The sequence below is a fragment of the Trachurus japonicus genome, chromosome 7, assembly GCF_045865225.1.
Source record: "Trachurus japonicus isolate A0001 chromosome 7, Traja_1.0".
In the NCBI taxonomy this organism is placed as follows: Eukaryota; Metazoa; Chordata; class Actinopteri; order Carangiformes; family Carangidae; genus Trachurus; species Trachurus japonicus.
In genome coordinates this window covers 27,718,215-27,737,758 of record NC_140913.1, presented here as the reverse complement: position 1 = coordinate 27,737,758, position 19,544 = coordinate 27,718,215, and the positions used below count along the sequence as shown (strand labels likewise).

General features: G+C 40.5%; 1 protein-coding gene across 1 annotated transcript; it reads left to right on the top strand.

Moving 5' to 3' along the window:
* Positions 1–5,141: 5,141 nt before the first annotated feature.
* LOC146984950 (dysbindin-like) lies at positions 5,142–19,318 on the top strand. Its single transcript, XM_085783140.1, has 4 exons — positions 5,142–5,607; positions 15,308–15,457; positions 17,235–17,384; positions 18,738–19,318. The coding sequence occupies exons 1-4, from the start codon at positions 5,565–5,567 to the stop codon at positions 19,031–19,033; spliced, it is 639 nt and encodes a 212-aa protein (XP_085639266.1). The 5' UTR covers positions 5,142–5,564; the 3' UTR covers positions 19,034–19,318.
* Positions 19,319–19,544: the final 226 nt, after the last annotated feature.

The window sequence follows — 19,544 nt, the reverse complement described above, 5'->3', positions numbered from 1 at the left end:
GTTCGACTTTCTGCAACCTGATGGAATGTGTTTGGGTTGACAGCCATGGTGGCAAAGAAATGACAAGGATGTGAAGGAAGTGAGGAAGACAGCGCTGAAGAGACGTGGAGGAGGATGTTGGGAATGAGGGTGATATCTATGGTGATTCCATCTTCTGCTCTGCTCCATCTCTGCCTCTGCTCCTCCCTTTCTGTCCTCCTCCTTCTCTGGCCACACAGCGAGACCCTGGGTGTGTGTCTGAACCCTCACACACTTAGAGAGGCTGTCTGAGTCTGAATAAGTCTTGATCTGCAGAGGTAGATACACAGAGGCGCAGTTATAAAGAGAGAGACGGAGGAAAGGTTGCAAGTGAAAAGACTTAGAAAACAAGAGAGTGTGAGTGCGTGAGAATGAGAGATGTACTGTAGGGAGCTGGAGGGAGATGGAGAGAGAAAGCGGGAGGAAGAGAGAGACGGAGGAAGAATAGATGAGCATGAGAGTGTGTGAGAGAGATAAATAGAGACAGAGCGAGCAGGAGGAGGGGGAGAGTGTAAACAGCAGAGGTTCACTGGGTTCAGTGTGCAGTAGAGGAGCTGAAAGATGGGCATCAGAACTCAAAGCCCAGGGGGCTGGATAGTGGTGCGTGACTCACATACTCATGCATACATTCACGCACATGCATACGCACACACATACATACACACACACACACACACACAAGCACATACACGCAGACTCTGTGTGTGCTCTGTTATGAGAAACATCTATTTGCTGGTTTATTCCTGAACATGAACCATTACACACACAAACCCCAGGGAGATAATCTGAGATATAAATAATGAAGCCATTTGAAAAGTGTGACATATTGACACCTTTTTTTTCCCTTTACCTTTTTATCACAATACTGCCAACAACTCCTTTTACAAGACTCAAATATCTTCAGGAAATTGCTACATGGTAACATTTAGCAATCACAGATAAATCACTGATTGTTACCTTTGTATAACTTAAACTCCTTCATAAGATTTTCCTGTGGTTTCTGTTGTGTTGACTCATAAATACGTAACATCACATAAACATAACCTGGCATTTTAATGCACAAGAAACAAAAAATATAGTTGGCCTTTATATTAACAGGTCACTCGAACCATTGCACTGTGTGGTTTGCATTTTTATCTGGCAATGACTAAGACCCAAAAGAAAATACGAAGTTCAGTGCTTTATATCAGTGGCGAGGCTCAGCATGACGAGTCAAACCGATACTGTCAGTCCCCCAGTCCGAGCAGCCTGTTTTCTCCACATGAGTCACTAGATCTCATTTAGAGACTGAAAAACATTGCATACACTTGCAAAACTGACATCACAAACCATCGTGTTAACCTGAAGGTGATGTGTCCATGCATACGCTTTGACAGCTCGTATGTAGACACATCACACAGTCAAAGAGCTGCGACTATTTCAAAATTGCAGACCTCAGGTTACAACTCATACATGCTGTTATATTGAGCCCTGTGCTGTCAGAAAGTTTTGATAATGTAACAGGTTGATACACCAATCAGCCACGGCATCAAAACCGGTGAGCGCCTTCAGTGTTGTGGCTGATCGGTGTACATTTGTTACTGTCAGATCCAGTGCTGGCAAGGACAAACAGGGAGCACTGAATGTGGTGCTTGTATTTATAAAACACTGCTGCTTTAAAAGAAGCTGTCACTCACTATGTTGCATTCTTTACAATGTCTGGCAAGACAAAGCTCTGCTTCACACAAAAGGTTGTGCATCTCACAGCTGAAGCAAACACATTCCTAACAACTTTCTACTCTCACAAAGGCTAATTAACACCTCGACAGAGCTGCGTGCTCCATTCTCTGAGAACAAAGGCATTGCAACTGTCGCCTCTCCGTCCTGCTACATTTAGCAAACAGCACCTAGATACTGTCTAACAGGGAGGCTCAGAGGCACAAGTTGGAATACTGGCAGGCAGGTGTGCACATTCGTGCATGTGGCACTTGGATGTCTGTTGCCATGGTGACCCCCAGAATATCCCCACGCAGCACAATGTGATATTTTTAATAAAGTTTGAGTACTTTGACTTTACTGTCTGGTGCGGCTGAGAAAATGTGAAGTGAGGATGTCAAGTTTTTTCTTTTTTTTCTTGTCTGTTGCTGAGGCTCAGCTGTGTGGTTCTCCTGAGAAAATCCATCCAACAGGGTATGTCAGCAGGTTTACTGTGCATTGCACAACCAGTTTAACATGAATGCAAAGGCAATAGTAACTATAGTGACTGTGAATAGTGTGTATGTGTGTGTGTATGTATGTGTGTGTATATGTGTGTGTGGGAATACATGTGTCTGTGACTCTGTCTTTATATGTGTGTGTATGTGTGTGTGCATGTGTGCATGCGCAAATGTGTATATTTACCACACAGTATGACTCACAAGCCACATCAGAGACTATGCTGCAGAAAATTGAGACAACACAGTTTCAAAGAGGAAGCCAGCACTGACAGAGCTGAAAGAGCAACAGGCACACCACACACACACACACACACACACACACGTATGCATACGCACTGGAAATCCCCTTTTGTTCACCTGAATGAATTAAACCTGGGAGCATCTGAAACCTGAAATACAAATTTGAAATGTGATTCATTTTCCTGACAAAAGTGTCGAAAAAGAAACCGATGCCAAATATTAATGATGCATATTCATATAATTTCTCTGAAGAGGCGACGCTGTCATTTTTGTGAAATATAAAATGGTGACATGCAGTGGCAAGGATTGAGCTGAGATGTAATACACAATCTTCACCAGCAGATGCCGATGTTGACTCACCAGTGAGGTTCGGATAATGATCCTTTGAGAGACTTACTGTAATAATCTCTACAGCAGCTGAGGTGTTGGCATATGCAGCGACAGGGAAAGTCTCCTCTCACATCTTTTAGAAATGTTAACACTTATATGAGTTGTTGTCAAATCATGGTGTTAGACTATAGAGGGAACACAGCTGACTTGTGGGGCCTCCAGTTTTAAACAGGTATGACATATGACACCTGATGCAAATCAGATGTCGAAACAGACTGTCTGTGAAATATTGCTGCTGAGAGAACACAGCAACTCTCTGGGCGCTCTGAAGTGACGGCGGCAATGTAGCACAACAGGCCATGAATCACATATTGTTGCACTTCTGTCTAGCTCTTACAAACGCTGCAGCGAGTTTCCAGGACATTAGTGGTTAGACTGGAGCAGTGTCTTCCAGCTGAAGGGTGATGTAATTGGCTGTTAGAAGCCTCTTATTAGGAAAGGGGGAGTCAAGAACTGCAAGAAACCTTGATGCTAAGTGCCTATTAACCCCCCCACGTGTGACAGTTACAGTGTGTTTCCCCCCAGTGTGTGTGTGTATGCTCAATTACATGGTGCATACATATGCATGCTGTTGTTAAGGTCTGTATTAGGAAACCTCTTGAACAAAGGCCACGGAAAGTATCTGATTAAATTTGCAGTAAATCAAATCAGTGTAAAGAATTGATGTAATTCTCTTTATTGAATTTTCCAACTTACATACAAATAAAAAATAAGCTGCAGCACAAATCACTGGAAACTTACAAATCCTACTACAAAAGATCATGTTGCGGTGGAGAGAATCAGAGACAGAGATGCCTTGCTATTAATACATTTTATTAATCAAGGCTTAATGTTATCAGGCCTTTATGCTGTCGGGGCATTAATAAAGGGCAATGGATTTCTCACCTTTTAATTAGCTGTCATGTCTGTAGATGTTAATGTTAATAAGTTGTGCAGATGCTCTGCTTCTCTTTTTTTTATATAAGTAGTCAGACTGTCCATCAGACAGCACAGATCCCTCTGTGGTGCTATAGCTGCAAGACAAAGTAGTGCTGGGGAAGAATTAACTGCAGCTAAAGCTGTAAGCTCACAACACATTAATTGATTTTTATTCATCTTTGAATAATTGATAAGTAATTTGTAAAGGGGGAAGTGTGATATTACACATCAATCTCATTGTGGAGAGTTGAACACAGTCTGAGAGAAGAGTTGTGTAATGTCTCCAGTCGCTCTGGAGCTTTGTCCCATCTCAGAAAGTAACATCCCTCGTTCCGCAACGTCATCAGGATTAATCTCAGTTAGGGCTTAAAGAACAGACATGTTAAACACAAAGCTTGTGTTTATGAAGTTATGGGAAATTTTTGCAGAAGGCAGATTGATGTCACCTCTAGCGCCACCATGAGGTTGATGTGTTTGTCAGTGAAACATATTCTCAACTCGGAGAATGGACTTTGACCAACCCTGACTTATAGACTACTCAGGCCAAAAATGTTTATTTGTTCAATAATTTGGTTTAAGATTTATATAAAATGTTTTTGTTTTGTTTTATTGTTTTTTTAATATTCAATGTGCTAACCTCGTGACTGTTAAACACTGGTAAACATTGTTTACCATTAGCATTGTCACTGTGAGCATGCTGATGTTAGCATTTGGTCTAATGCACCGCTATATTTTGTAACCACAGGGCTGTGGAGCCCATGTTGAGGACTTTTTAACTAACTAACTTCCTGAAACAAATCAAAACACTATAATAAATTCCTTGAATACTCTTTCAACAAGTCTAGTTAAAGCTTATAAACCCTTAAAAATATGCAGTAGGCCTGATGCCAAAACATAATGAAAATTAAAGAGGCATAAACACACAACAAAAATACAGAGTAGTCAATGAACAAAACATCACATGATATCATTTTTAAAAATTACATTACTGCTATGTTCTGAAGTGTAACATAGCAGGTGATAACTTCCTGTACATTTCCTTCCCCTTTTCCAGTTATACTGAAAGAGACTGTAGTGATTAATTGATATGCTGAACCTCCTCTCTTATCACAGTTCACTCCTCCAGCTTTCATCCTTCAACAAAGTGAATTAATAAATAGATGATATAAGGCAAAACCCGTTGAGATGGGAGGGGTTTCATCCTGGTATATCCCTCAGTGTTATGTAAAAACCCCATACTCCTCCTGATCTGGCTGACCCCCTTGTTGTCATCACTTGGTACAGGCCACAGTGCCGTAGCCCACTATCACTCCCCCCCTCCGGTCCCTGAGCTGCACGGCTCCCTACAACTCATCTGAGCCTGTCTGACAGAAAGAGCGTGTGTGTGTGTGTTGGTGTGTGTGTGTGTGTGTGTGTGAGAAAGACACAGAGAGGCAGCCGAGATGAGAGTGTGAAGGAGTGAGAGGGAAAACCTCGAAAGAACAGCAAAGCCAGTCAGAAAGGGGGGGAGGACGAAAGCTAACACAGCAACAAAAAAAAAAGAAAAAGAAAAAAAAAAAGGAAGAGCACAGCAGAGTAGGGAAAAAAAGACGAGGAGAAGAGAAGAGGGGAGGGAGATAGAGGGTAATGTGAATTTACTGTCTTTGATGGTTCTGGTACCAAAGTCAAGAGATGCAATGACTAGATGACCAGACACTACACTCACCAACAACCTGTCCTGGAGCCTTGACAGGAGGGGACAAGAAAACCCCACACACTCTTAAGGCAAACACTCTCTTCAACCAATCCCACATCCACGGGATCATGTCGTCTGCTGGGTCAACCTACCACAACAAGCGGCTGGCATGTAAGTAACCAAACAGCGCGTGAGTTAACAAAAATGCAGCTGATGAGACTTTACTGACACTTGCAGTACATTGTAACTTTATGAATTACTCTGCGTTGTTGCTGTAATTTCACTTTGTCATTTATAACTACCTTCTTTTCCACATCCAGCATGGTCTCTTCAGATTTTAATAGAAATTGTCATCATCATAGCATGAGCATGGAAAGCTTTCTTACAAAATGGATAAATTCCCAGTGACTTAGCTCTATTTTCTCTGATCTGATCATTCAGCCTGGCAACCAAACAGTCGACTTGTTCATGAGGTTAGTTCTTTGATAATATCACAGATCAGTACTGGGTGTACTTTATGTTACACAGAGTCTGTATAGTAGGTGTCGTACAGATAAAACTGTCCCCAGAAGATTAATTAAAATATCACCAAGTAATAACTACGGCAAACTCAGCTAATCCTTTTACATCCTTTTACCCTCATTAGCAGTTCCTGTGGAGCTCTAACTGTCCAAAGTAATAATACCAGCCCAGGGCCCTCTTCTTTTTAACTAAATTAGCCTGATGTCCTTGATGGTGGTGCAACGCTGTTGAACCAAATGAGCTTTAATCAGAGCAAAGGCATAGCCACCGCTACACACTATGACTAAACTGGAGGAAGAAGGTCTTCACATAGAATCATCAGCGAAGCAATGTGAGCTGCTGTCTGCAGAAAAACACACAGTCTCACTATCTACAAAAATGACCCCATGAGAGCAGTTTGCTTTACTTAAGTGTGGAGAGAACAAACTGTTGTTTTCTTGTGCTACTTGCTGCTTTAATTAATAAGTTTGTATGTGGGTGTGCAGTGCTTTATGGGCGTTTGTTAATGTATACAGAGTAGAGGGCAGAGCACATCCATATGAGCTCTTTGCAGAGAACTGAAAGCACCGATTTTGATTGACCTTAATAGGGAGCAGCGGGCAAGGCTGGGGGGGTTCATCTTTGCATTTAGCCCCCGAGTGAAGTGCCTTAATGGCTTCGGGAATGAGAATGGCTTGGGAATACAGAATCTGATCAGACACTTAGGTGGTCAGGAAAGGTTCAAGACGTAATCACAGCACTGGGACCATAGGAACCTGAGAATGAGAGTGAACTAATGGGAACAGATTTAGACTTCAAGATAGAGAGGGGTGGAGAAGCAAAAGAGTGACTAATCACTCTCCCATTTAAATAACGCTACCTACAGTAGTAGCCTAAGTATTTATCGCTCTAGGCCTCAGGTTGAGCTTCCTGCAGTGTGACGTCGCGTGACGATGAGGGGAAGAGGAAAGAGGCGGGACACGGTGTCATACACGACTTGTCTGGATTTACTTTCTACTACATGGCTGTGTGTTTATGGATACTGAACGTGTGTGTGTGGGTGTGTGGGTGTGTGCTGTCAGGGGAGTCGGGAAGCACGGCGGGGGAGGTGGCTGTTGTGGTGCAGTGATCTCACTCATAAATGATTTATGCTTGATGGACTGCTGTGGTTATGAGGCCGGCAGAGGAGAGGGAACAGCTCGGTAAATAACAACTGTAATACCTTAAAATGATGTGGCTGTGTGCTGCTGGGAGCTGGGTGACACCACCATCAGTCCTGGGGTGGGGTGGGGTGGGTTGGGCTGCAGGAGAGGTGGGGGTGGAGTTTCAGATTGATGGGCTGTCAAATGTGACTGGCCATGCAGCGCGCAACTGCCTCAATAGCTCGGCCTCACACACGTAAACACCAGGTCTCTCTGTTCACCGAAAACAGAAAGATGATCATGGGATTTCTTTCCACTTGCCACATGGGGATTGAATGCTACACCATGTGACTACTTGGTTCAATGGGAACATTTGTTCCCTGCTTCCAGTGCAGTTCCCTGGACTTCTGATGTATGACTGCATCATTAAAATGACATAGACTGGCTGATGATGACGCATCTATTCAGAGTTGTATGTTTTTCATCATAGAAAAGCTGCTGGTAATGTAGCCAAACAGAAAAGTCAACAGAGAAAAATACACATTGCATAAGAGAGAGAAGGAGACCAATGTGCATTGTATTGTATTGCACTTGAGATAAAGACTAGAAGTGTGTGTTCTCAGGATCAGTGCAGTGGAAGAGGAAAAAAGGATCAGTCCTTGGAAGAATAACCAGAAGGTTGAAGAAAAAAAAATCATGTGCTTCAGCTAAACCGTCACCTCTGACCCTGCACCACCCACCCCCTCCCCCTCAGAAACACACACATCCATCTCTGCATCTTGTGTTAGATTCCCAGACTTAAAGGACTTTTTGTGATCGGATCGAAATCAGTGCAAGAGCGAACATTTACAAGAGCAGAAGCGGTCTGAGAAGGTTGCGAAAATGTGGTTCACAAAGAGGATAAAGAATATAGAAAAATAATTCTGAAACTTTGCCCTATTAAACCAATGAAATTATTTCCATTCTGTGTTGTGACACACAACAAACACACACTGAACTATGGCGTAACTGCACCCTCGTGTTTGTTAGCATGGGGTTAAGCTGAGGTAAGCAGACCCAGTTACTGTAAGCTTTGCCTCAAAATCACTGACACTACAGTTACGTTATACCACGAATAATGCACAGCAGGCTCAGGTTACATAACAGCTCTTTCTTTCTTTCTTTCTTTCTTTCTTTCTTTCTTTCTTTCTTTCTTTCTTTCTTTCTTTCTTTCTTTCTTTCTTTCTTTCTTTCTTTCTTTCTTTCTTTCTTTCTTTCTTTCATGTATTGAGTAAGCTGACTTTCATGCATGCATGCACACAAACTACAATCAAAGCTGTGTAGTCATGCACTACAATGCAGGAGTCCCGTGTTGTAGGGTGTGCAGTTGAAGGATTGTACCGGTATTGTATAACGGTATAAGCCCCAGGTAATTATGGCTCAGAGTGGGCTGATATGAAGCATGGATTTCTGGGTAGGGGGGCATAGGTGCTGTCACAGATCACAAGTGTAATGGCATTTCAGCAGGGTGGCTCTTAAAATACTGTGAAGCTTAGTGGCCTTCGTCATTTCTCTTTCTGTCTCAACGCAGACTGAACACATCCCTCTGATGTTTCTTCAAATGTGCAGAGCTGTAGCGTCTCAGTCAAAGGAGCTACTGTGTAGACTTCAAAAGTCAAAACAGATCAACAAAGCTGTTGTTCCCAGAGGCTCTTCTGATTGCACCTCAATTACTTGAATATATTCCCAATATTATTCCATTCACACTTACAACTTTAGGTGTCTTTAAATTTTGCTTTCATCTGAGTGGAGCCAGACCTGCAAGAAACGTGACTGTTAAATCCCTGTTAAAAGAAGAAATATCTAATCTGAGTTTAGCAAACAAAATTTAGCACAGTAGGTCTGTGGAGCTGTGAATCTCTCCAGACGTTGAACCCTGTGAATGAATCTGTGTACAATACTGAATGAGTGAGTGAGGCCTTTGTGGACCTTGCAAAACCAAAACCCACAAGAGCAGAGATGTAAAGACTGGATTGTTTTGATGTAAGCCACAAATGTTATCATGTCTACTTAAATAGCGTAGAGCCTGTAACTCAAGTGTTGTCTCCAAGGGCTCCCGGTGGTTTGTGGGTAATATATTTTGTAAGAGTAAAAGTTGTGGTAGAAACCCACAGTCAGCCAAAAAGTAACTGTAAGTGAAATTTTATTTCTCAACTAAAGTTGAACAGAAGCCATGACAGCTGCACATTCGCTGAAGCAAATACAGTGTGAATGTTCTCAGAGGTTGATGCTGCTGTTACGGCACCTTAAGAGTGAGAATTTGCAAACATGCGAAGGTAAAACATCAGGGGAGAATCTAATTTGCAGAGAAAATGCTGGTTCACTGCAGACGCTTTGAATCGTCTAACGACTTCACCTTAATAGGCTGCATGCACCATGAAAACGAGGCGGTCCCTTGACTGTAGACTCCACTTCTCATTCCTGGATGCTGTTATATACAGTACAAAGGATAAAACACCACTACTGTGTCCCAGGATAATCATCAGCAAAATGAGTCTGAGATGTGAGACACCGTGTGCACAGAGCAGTCGTACTGAATTATTTATCCTGGCTTTCTTTTCAAATAATATTGTTTTTGCTGTGCGTCAGGGGTTGTAACAAATTCATGATGTGGTTTAGTGCAGTGTCAGTAGTCATAGACACTCAGTCAGTACATCTGGTAAATCAGTGTGAAGCCAGGAGCTTTGAAATTCGGTCCTCTCCTGCTTCTTCCTTCATAAGCTCTGTCTCTTAATATCCTGAGGCCAACACTTCCCTCACAAAGCAGCAGTCAGCCATCACAGCTGTTCTCTGTTCATTGACCCACCCGTAGTAAATCTTTTCCATGTGACCTCCGTTTCATTGCCTCGATAAGGGTAAAGCAGCAGAACTGTATTGAATTGAATGGGTTATCTTGTTTAACACCAGGACCATTTCATCACTTAGTGCCCACTGACTGGAATGGAACATCATTGTCACTTGCGAGTGATCATACGTCCTGTTTTATTTTATTATTTCATTATGCAAGAACTAGTCATATTCCCACAATAGCTTTTCTTTTCCGTTCCAAACCCACTGGGAGACTTAAACGTATTCACCAGAAAAGATCAAACATTTGTCTCAAGATTGAAAGTGAACAAACAAACAAACAAACTGCTATGTAAGGATCACTGGTCGCTAATGATCCCTGTCAAAAGCAAGGGAATCCCCCTGTGAAAGCCACAAACACCATCTGGGTCTCTCGCAGAGCATGGTAGTAGCCAGTTTGCATGGAGACCTCCCACATGTCCTCCACAGCAGGGAGGTAGATAAGTCTGAGGTTATCTGGATGAGTCAGCCTTTTACATACATGGCTCGTAAGTATGAAGCTGAGCCTGGGAGTGCGTGGGTTGGACGTGTCCACTGGCTATCTAAACCTAAGTAGTGAAATATGATTTTTAGAGGAAGAGACAGAGGAAAAAATGGAGGCAAATGAAACACACTCAGAGAGAGATGGAGAGAGAGGCCTATACAGCCACCAGGCAAAACTGAGGTTTATGTAAGCTGTGTAGTTTCATCATCATCATCATCATCATCATCAGGAGGCTCGTCACTGATGTAATAGCCTGTAGTAACTGGTTTATTTGTCTCAGGCATCCCACTGCTGTAAAATGTTGACCGCTGAATGACCATGAGCACAAGCAGGAGGCAGCAAGGTGGCAGGATGAGGCCACTGGTCTCATCCTGCCACGCTGCTCTTCTTGCTGTGTGTGATGCTGGACTGATGGGAAGTGGCAGGACCAGTGGCATGTCTATATTCATAGTGGTGTGGACTGAGAGTGGATTTACACTTCCTTTACATACTGTATGAACATTGATGCATACAGTATGTTTTAAATGTTATAACCATCATTGACCACATGTAATCCCACACATCCTTAATGTTGAGATGAATATTTAAAGGGATAGTTAACATTTTGGCAATTTAACCCATTGCCATAATCCCTATAGTCATAGCAGTAGGTTCGTTACCTTTATTTGTCGGTGCAAGCTATTTTTAGAATGGCGGAGCTGAGCCGCGAGCTGCTCAGAGCTATACGCTACGGAGGCTAATGGGATTTCTTGGTTTCCCTCATCAAACTCATCAAATCCAATCCAACAACTCCAAAACGCTCTTGTGGATAAGTTGTGACCTGCACATTCACCACGCTATGAGATAATAACAGAACATTACAAGACGGAGTTGTTTTCAAGGTAAATTCATGCAAAACAGCTGATGCGCGTTCCTGTCAGGGGCAGTTTTTCGGCAAGCAGTCTATTTACCACGAAAATAACTCCATCTCATAATGTTCCATTATTATCTCATAGCGTGGTGAATGTGCAGGTCATAATTTGTCCACAAGAGTGTTTTGGAGTTGTTGGATTAGGAAACTAAGAAATCTCATACTGTTGATAATATGCTCTGGGTTTTTAGAATAGCCGCCTATGGACTGGTGTTGAAAATTAACACATGTGCTAAACACACCCAAGCAAAGCATCTGGTCTGTCCACTGGAACAGTCTCAATGTATTTGTGATGTCCATATCAAATAAATAAACATAACATAAATCCAAATGCCAAAATGTATGTAAATGTAAATATCCCTTTAACAATACTTCCCATCCGATCTCTGTTCAGCTCTTTTGTGGTTGTGGTTGTCTGTTGTCAACTCACTCAATCTTTCCTCAAAAGTGCCGTCATGAAAACACGCACAAATTAAAGGCAAGAAAACTACCCTAGAGCAAACAGTTGGGCCAGTATGAGGCTCCACTTTAGTGTTTTGATGACAGCTGTGGAGAGTTGCTGGTGGGGTGTTTCTTTCATGTCGTAAGAGCAGTGGCGACAGATAAAAAACTGCCACCGTGAACAACTTTCCAGAGTTGTACACTTGAGTCATAAACTGCTGCACACCACATTTGGCATCAGATAAGCTTTTAAATGCTTCTATCTGTTCAGTTTGTTACCCATCACACCACCCTACAGTGTGTAATGTACAAAACTATGTGTAAGCTGTAAGGCAGCTGTAGGAATTACTTGGTCATGGAAATTGGATAAAGGCTTCCTCACCCAGTCCTTATATTAAGAGCAGGAATAAATTCATCCTCCTTCCAGATTTATTTATTATATATTCAAACAGCTCTACAGTACCTCATCCAGCTTCTCTGGTTACTGTAGATGTATTAGCAACATCTGAATTATTTAAATTCATGTCATAAACTGTGGTACCTCCATGTTATCACTGTTATCATTGTGGTTTCCTGCCTCCACAGACAGTTTGAGTGACAAACTAAAGGGCTGTCGTTGGTGCGTGACAGTGGACACACACACACACACACACACACACACACACACACACACACACACACACACACACACACACCTCCAGGGCTGTGGATGATGGAGGATGATAGTGATTGATAGATTGACTAGAAATAGGTCTCCAGAGGTGGAGCTGTCTGAAGAAGAAAGTGGAACAACACCAGATGTGTTGCCATGTTTGTTTTCAAACAAGAGAATAGCATCATTCACGAGGTCTGCATGTAGATGAAGTGAAGTGAATGTTGTTACCGTGGATGCTGGATCCATCTGTCGACAGCTTGTAAACATGTTAGTCATGGAAGATTGGTCTGCGTTACACACACTGGTTGACAGAAAGAGCATAAACTAAAGGGCAAAAGCATAAATGCATAAGCATGCGTACAGTTTGTGTGAACATGCACAGACTTGGTGATTCACACATACATGCGCACACAGCCCAAAAAAAAAATAAAATAAAAATATGGTGACATGAGTCAAAGTGTCAGCTCATGGAGCCCAGTGGGAGAAGGCACAATGTGTGCTGAGGATGCAGCGCAGTTACACAACCACTGCTGGTCAGCTGGACAGAGGTCAGTGCTGGAGGCAGATCTAGGGACAGATGCTTCCTTGATTTTCATGTCATGCATTTTCCCAGACTGGAAAAAATCAAAAAGAATGTAAATGAATTTATCACAGTAACACAACATGTAGCTGGGTATAGCTAATGAATCTTCACAAGGGGGACCAAGCTCAAAAATAGCGCTTGCATGAGGAGCATGTAAACAAGTGCCAGCGCCATCACCCTGAAATTAAACAAAAAGCCACCCTGTCAGAACACCGCTGATTTCACACGGTAACCAATTTCTGTCAGCTCTCTGCTTATCAGAGGCTGTAAGTTCTGCTCGGATGCATCTGTGCAATGTGCCATCAGGAGCGTGGTTGCAATACCAAGCCAAGAAAAAAATCATACGGGTCAAGGATAAGCAAAAACTGCAGTTCAGGCAATTCACCTCAAATTTTTTTGAAACCCTCAAACTTTGAAAAGTTGATGCAGCTGCAAAATTAAGTTTCAGTTTTTTATTGGTTTCAAATGGCATGCAAATGTGATCATGACCACCAGAGGTCAGAGTAATCTCATCTGAGCTTTGAGCATTGAGAGACCTGTGTGTCAGTTTGGCTGGACCCAAACACAGGCAACAAATCAGCCAAGATGCAGTGTAAGAGCTTTGATTAACAACATCCAAGCAAACTCACTCGAAGGCCTTCAGGAAACAAACTCTGGAGATTGAACTCAGGAAAAACAAGATCAGCAACAAATGGAAAATAAACTGATGATAGGAGAGTAGACTACAAATAGACTTGAGAACCTGTGTATGATTACAACATATTTCTTCAGAACTTGTTGTGTTTTTAAAATACAAGTTCTGAAGAATATGTTGTAATTTTACACAGGTTTTTTTTCTCATTGTTCCATGCTGTTTTTCAAATTCATTGTGACTGATATTGCCCTGCTGTATATTATGTATTTTATGTTTTAAAACTGTTGATATTCAATCATCTATTGATATAGGCCTATCGGAGTTGATGAGCTTTCAGGACATTCTTCACTTTGACCTCACAGTGAAGTCAGATCTGGGGTTGTATTCATGTAACATAACTTAAGTGTTTGGGGTGATGAGTGAGATGCTGGTTTTGGTAACTTGTAAAGAAGCATGCTGAACATAATGTAGCATGCTAGCCAGTAGGCCTATTTGATTAAACAAGTTGATGTATCAGCCAATGCTAAACTGAAATATTGTGTTTGTATTTTTTATTAATTCAATCACTCAGCTCATACTCGCTACAGATGATGACATTCCCTGCATAACTTTATAGGAAGATCAGCAGTTTTATTCTTTTTTTTGCTGCTAGCTTAGCTTTTTGATCAATTATAAATGTATTAACTTCTGTAACCAAAAATACTATTATCAGTAGTATTTGTTGTGACTGATATTGCCCTGCTGTGTATTATGTATTTAATGTTTTAAAACTGTTGATATTCAATCATATATAGGCCTATAATTTATTTGTTTATCTATTTAAATACACGAATAAATGTTTAATGTGGCCCTTGGATTTAGTTGATTTTGTCACATATATGAATTAAATGCTTAGCCTACTAATTTATTTAACATTTTAATTACATTAAAATGATTAAACCTCTTAAAATCAAGAGGGCTTCGCGACCCCCCCTGGATCTTTGGTGCCCCCCAGGTTGGGAACCACTGAACTAACAGACTCACCAAAAAAAAAGGGAGGACAGGGTGCATGTGAGATGAGAAACAGGAGGGAAGTGATTACAATATAAACCAGGCATAAATGTCCAAGGGTAAAAGACAAAGTTCAAAAGTATACAGAGAAAGAGTCAATACAAATAATCCTCTTGCTGCAACAAGCCACACCAAGTCAAATCAAGAGCTAAATGTCTGGCAAATAGGAAGAGGACGCACAAGAAATAAGCAACAGCGTGACAGAAGGTTACTGAACTTTATCTAATTATGATCAATTATAGATAATAATAATAAATGTCATGATGACATTACTTGAAAATCTAGCTTCATTATTTTAGAAAAATGTTTTGTTTGGAACTACTGAATACCGACAACATGGTAACATAATCGGTACTGTAGGTGTGGGCCTCAACTATGTGATATGACAGGACTTGTACTTATACCAAAAGATTGCAAACAACCTCAAGAGAAATCGACTTGTGGAGTGATGATGAGGGTTTGGAGAGTCTTATCTCAAGGCCACCGAGGTCACCGTAGGACACCCTAAGTTTTCGAAAACCTAGGGAAAAAATGTAATGGTTTAGGACCTAAACCATTAAATAATTTTTTGTGTGTTTTTGCCAGCGGAGACAGACAACACACAGAGGGTGTTAGACAATGATTCTGCTCAGCACCTGAAGATGAGGGACAGACAGCGCTTTTTTGAAGAGGTCTACCAGCATGATGTGGACAACTACCTGCCCTCTGCTCACCTGCAGATCGACTGCAGGAAACGTGAGTAACTGTGATCTGACATGGATCTCCATCCTGAGGGCATGAACATGAATACACACGAATAAATAAAAAAATTAATGGAAAATGGATGTAAATGTTCTCACTGACGGGCATCTGTTACACAGTCTTAATTAATAGACGCTTCGTATGAATATAACTAGATTAAAACATCATGATATACAGCACTCATGCTATGCACAGTGTGTATCTTTCTAATGAATGAATGTATTTTTATTTTTTTTTTCGAACATGTATAAAAATAAAAATAAAAGAAATTGTATGTAACTATTGTACATACAATAGATGGAAAAAAAAGAGAAAAAAACCAAACAAAATATTAAAAATAAAGAGCTAAGACATAACAAAACACCGCACATTGTTCGAAAAAGGAAGTGGGAAGAAGTACAATACTTATTTTAATTTCCCACCCCTTTTATCTGCTCTTTGGTTTGCAACTATACATCCTAACTACAGTACATAATAGACCTATATAAGTATATACCATGTGTAACCTTAATAAATATCTATATAAATATATAATTACAAAATTAATGCTACATCATTATCCATATAAGTATATAATTACAAAAATATATTCTATATAAATATCTATATAACCAAAATAAATACATACTACATACATATCATCATTAATATAAATATAAATATATAAGCTATCTCCATAACTAAATCTTTACCCTCTATACCATATACTAAGTTAGTTACAATATATCAATCAATGCTATTCTACAGTTTATATAAAAACCCTTATCATCCTCTATTAACATGCTTCCTCTTCCATATACTTGTGTAAAAGAAATTTTTTGTACCTTTTTTTAAACAGATTTATATTTGCACTTTGTTTTATTTCTGTCCCCAGACTGTTCCACAAATTCACTCCACAGCTCGAGACGCACATACTTTTCATGTTTGTTCGGACTTTCGGTTTCTTAAAATTTAGTTCTCCCCTTAGATTATAACCCCCTTCCCTTTCATTAAACATGTCTTGTATATTTTTGGGCAGTAGGTTATTTCTTTGTACATTATTTGCGCCGTTCTAAATTTGACCAAATCCATGAATTTCAACATATGTGATTTTATGAATAGTGGGTTTGTGTGATCTCTGTATCCTGTTTTGTATATTGTCCTTATAGCTCTTTTCTGTATTGTGCATATTGGCTGCAGAGTGGTTTTGTAGTTGTTTCCCCAGACTTCGACACAGTACAACAGATATGGCAAAAATAAGGAGTAATAAAGAGTTTGCAATGATTTGCAATCAAGTATGTGTTTTGTTTTCCAAAGAATAGCCGAGCACTTTGCCAGTTTTGCTCTTACGTATGCTACATGAGTTTTCCAGCAGACTTTATTATCTAAAATCACACCAAGAAATTTAATTTCTTCTACCCTTTCTATTTTAGTATTGTCTATAATCAATTCTACATTACAGTCTATCTTATGTCTTCCGAACAACATGATCTTTGTTTTACTTAGATTTAATGATAATTTGTTTTTGTCAAACCATACTTTTAGTTTATTTATTTCAGTTGTGATTGTTTCCAAAGTCTGCTGCAAATTCTCACCGGAACAAAAAATATTGGTATCATCTGCAAACAAAACAAATTTCAATTCTTGTGAAACTCTGCATATGTCATTGATGTATAATATGAATAATTTAGGACCTAATATGGACCCCTGCGGAACCCCGCATGTAATGTTCATGTAATCAGATTTATGATCACCTATCTGTACTAATATGCTGCTTTATCCACATGCACAGCTCCCATGGGCAGCATCTCCTCTATGGAAGTGAATGTGGATGTCCTGGAGCAGATGGACCTGATGGACATATCTGACCAGGAGGCTCTCGACGTGTTTCTTAACTCAGGCTCCGGAGCAGAAGAGGGAGCGCTGGCATCACCACTACCAGGTGCACTGACTGTATCTAAGCCACAAATGACTTTCTAATAATTAGTGTTTTAAAGATGAAGTTAATGTCAATCATTTAAGGCATTATTTCATTCAAGATTGACACATCATGGTACAGTGTTAGCCCCTTAACACCCACTGGCCTGTGGGTCATATTGATTCTGATGCATGCTATGAGGTGTTAGACACTGGTTGAAATGTATTTTTAAAGGGCATTTCCAGTCGTATTCCCCTCATTACCTCAGATATCAGGTCACCTACTGTGTGATCAGTTGATTTCATACCATCCATACTCCCAACTGCAGCGTCTGGACGTTTATATTCGTTTTTGTTCAAGAATCCATCATTTTTTCAATGTTCATAAATGGGCTCCGGACTAATTTTAAAATTGTTCTGTGGTCACAAGTGACGTCCTTTTGACCATTATTTAAATTTTAAAATTCGCTTTACAATTAAATTAAATCAAAATTTTCACACTGAGCTCAGTTGAACTGGGAACTGCATGCTTCACTGGTTCCAGTTGAATTCTGGGAAATGAGTCAGAGCTACTAGTGAAAAAACACAAAGGACGTGATTCACTGTCGTTTGTTCTTCTGTGGAAATCTGATTTTATCAGAGAAAATTAGGAGGGTGGGTCAAAGTCTTTCCTGTTTCCACTCTTCATGATTTAGACTTTTTTTAGTCGTGCATTTGGTTGGACTTTGGTTGGACTTACGCACTTATGTGGCTTTTGCATTGTTCCTTCCCGGGTCAGAGAACACAACAGGTGTTTGTTCTGAAGGTCCGAATTTTGATTTAATTTAATTGTAAAGAGAATTTTAAAATTTAAATGATGGTCAAAAGGACATCACTTGCGACCACACAACAATTTTAAAATTAATCTGGAGCCCATTAATGAACATTTAATAAAACAATAGATTCTTGAACAAAAAAAAAAAACATGCTGCAGTTGGGAGTATGGATGGTATGAAATGAACTGATGATAGGTGACCTGATATCTGAGGTAAACATTGATTACGACTGGAAATGCTCTTTAACCAGTGTGGAATCACCGAACTCATCTGCTGATATCTACATTCTACTTGATCAAAGAAAAAGTTAATCTGATTTTGACACGTGACCCCTGAGTCATGTCAGATATATTGTGGTGATTAATGGCTCCAAGACTGTTCTTTATAGGAAACACATAGTTCAGTTTTACGACTGTTTCCTATTATTTTTGGGCGTCTTCAAAACAACACCGCTGCATGACTCAAAAGCATAACTTTTATGTGAAACTTATATTGTGTAAGAGATGCACAATACTCAAATTACCAGACAAGTACAGATTTGTTTTAACACCTTCTGTGTGCAGAGTGTGAGGACGAAGAGGAGGACGAGGAGGATGAAGACGCAGAGGTCGTCTACAGGGAGCGTGCTCCTTTGAAGCGGCAAAACGAAGTTTGCCGTGGTTCAAAGTCCCGCATGTCCTCCACATCGTCTGGCTCCAGTGACACAAGCGGGGCAGGAGCTGACACACCTGTGATCCAGTCAGACGATGAAGAGGTCCATGCCGACACTTTGCTGCTGACCTCTGTTCCCCAAACCAGGGATGAAGAAACAGAGGAGGAGGATGAGGAGGAAAAATGCCTTGTTACTAAATCCTCATAAAAACTGAATTTCAATGGAGATCTCAGATATCTCTACATTTGCATCCCTTCCTTTTTGGGGAGAGCCCTAGCATGGTTGACCTGGCTGTGATTTGCTGTTTCTTTTTGATTGTTAGAATGTTTTCATGAGTACCTTGGACTTTTCTTTACAATTAGAAATGTTGCTCTATACTCAATTAAGTTTGTGAAAGTTCTTTGAAACAGTGCCCCAACATGTCCCTGAAATCATGAGGCCTGTTCTTCCCATGCACTAACTTGTCGCAGGAATAAAAGCAGCTTTTTTTTTTTTTTTACCCCTCTCAGTGCCAGTGGGAAAAATTCCCTCCTGAGCACATGGTCCTGAGGAGTCTGACGGTTACAGTGTGTCTTTAGTTAGACTCCCTGGGCAACGTGAAAGTAAAATAGTTGTACTGTATCACTGATCAAACGCATACATGGCATGTTTGAAAAAAAAGTAGTGAAACCTTTTTTTTTTTTTTTACTTTTACTAAACCTGAACTTTAAGTGCATTG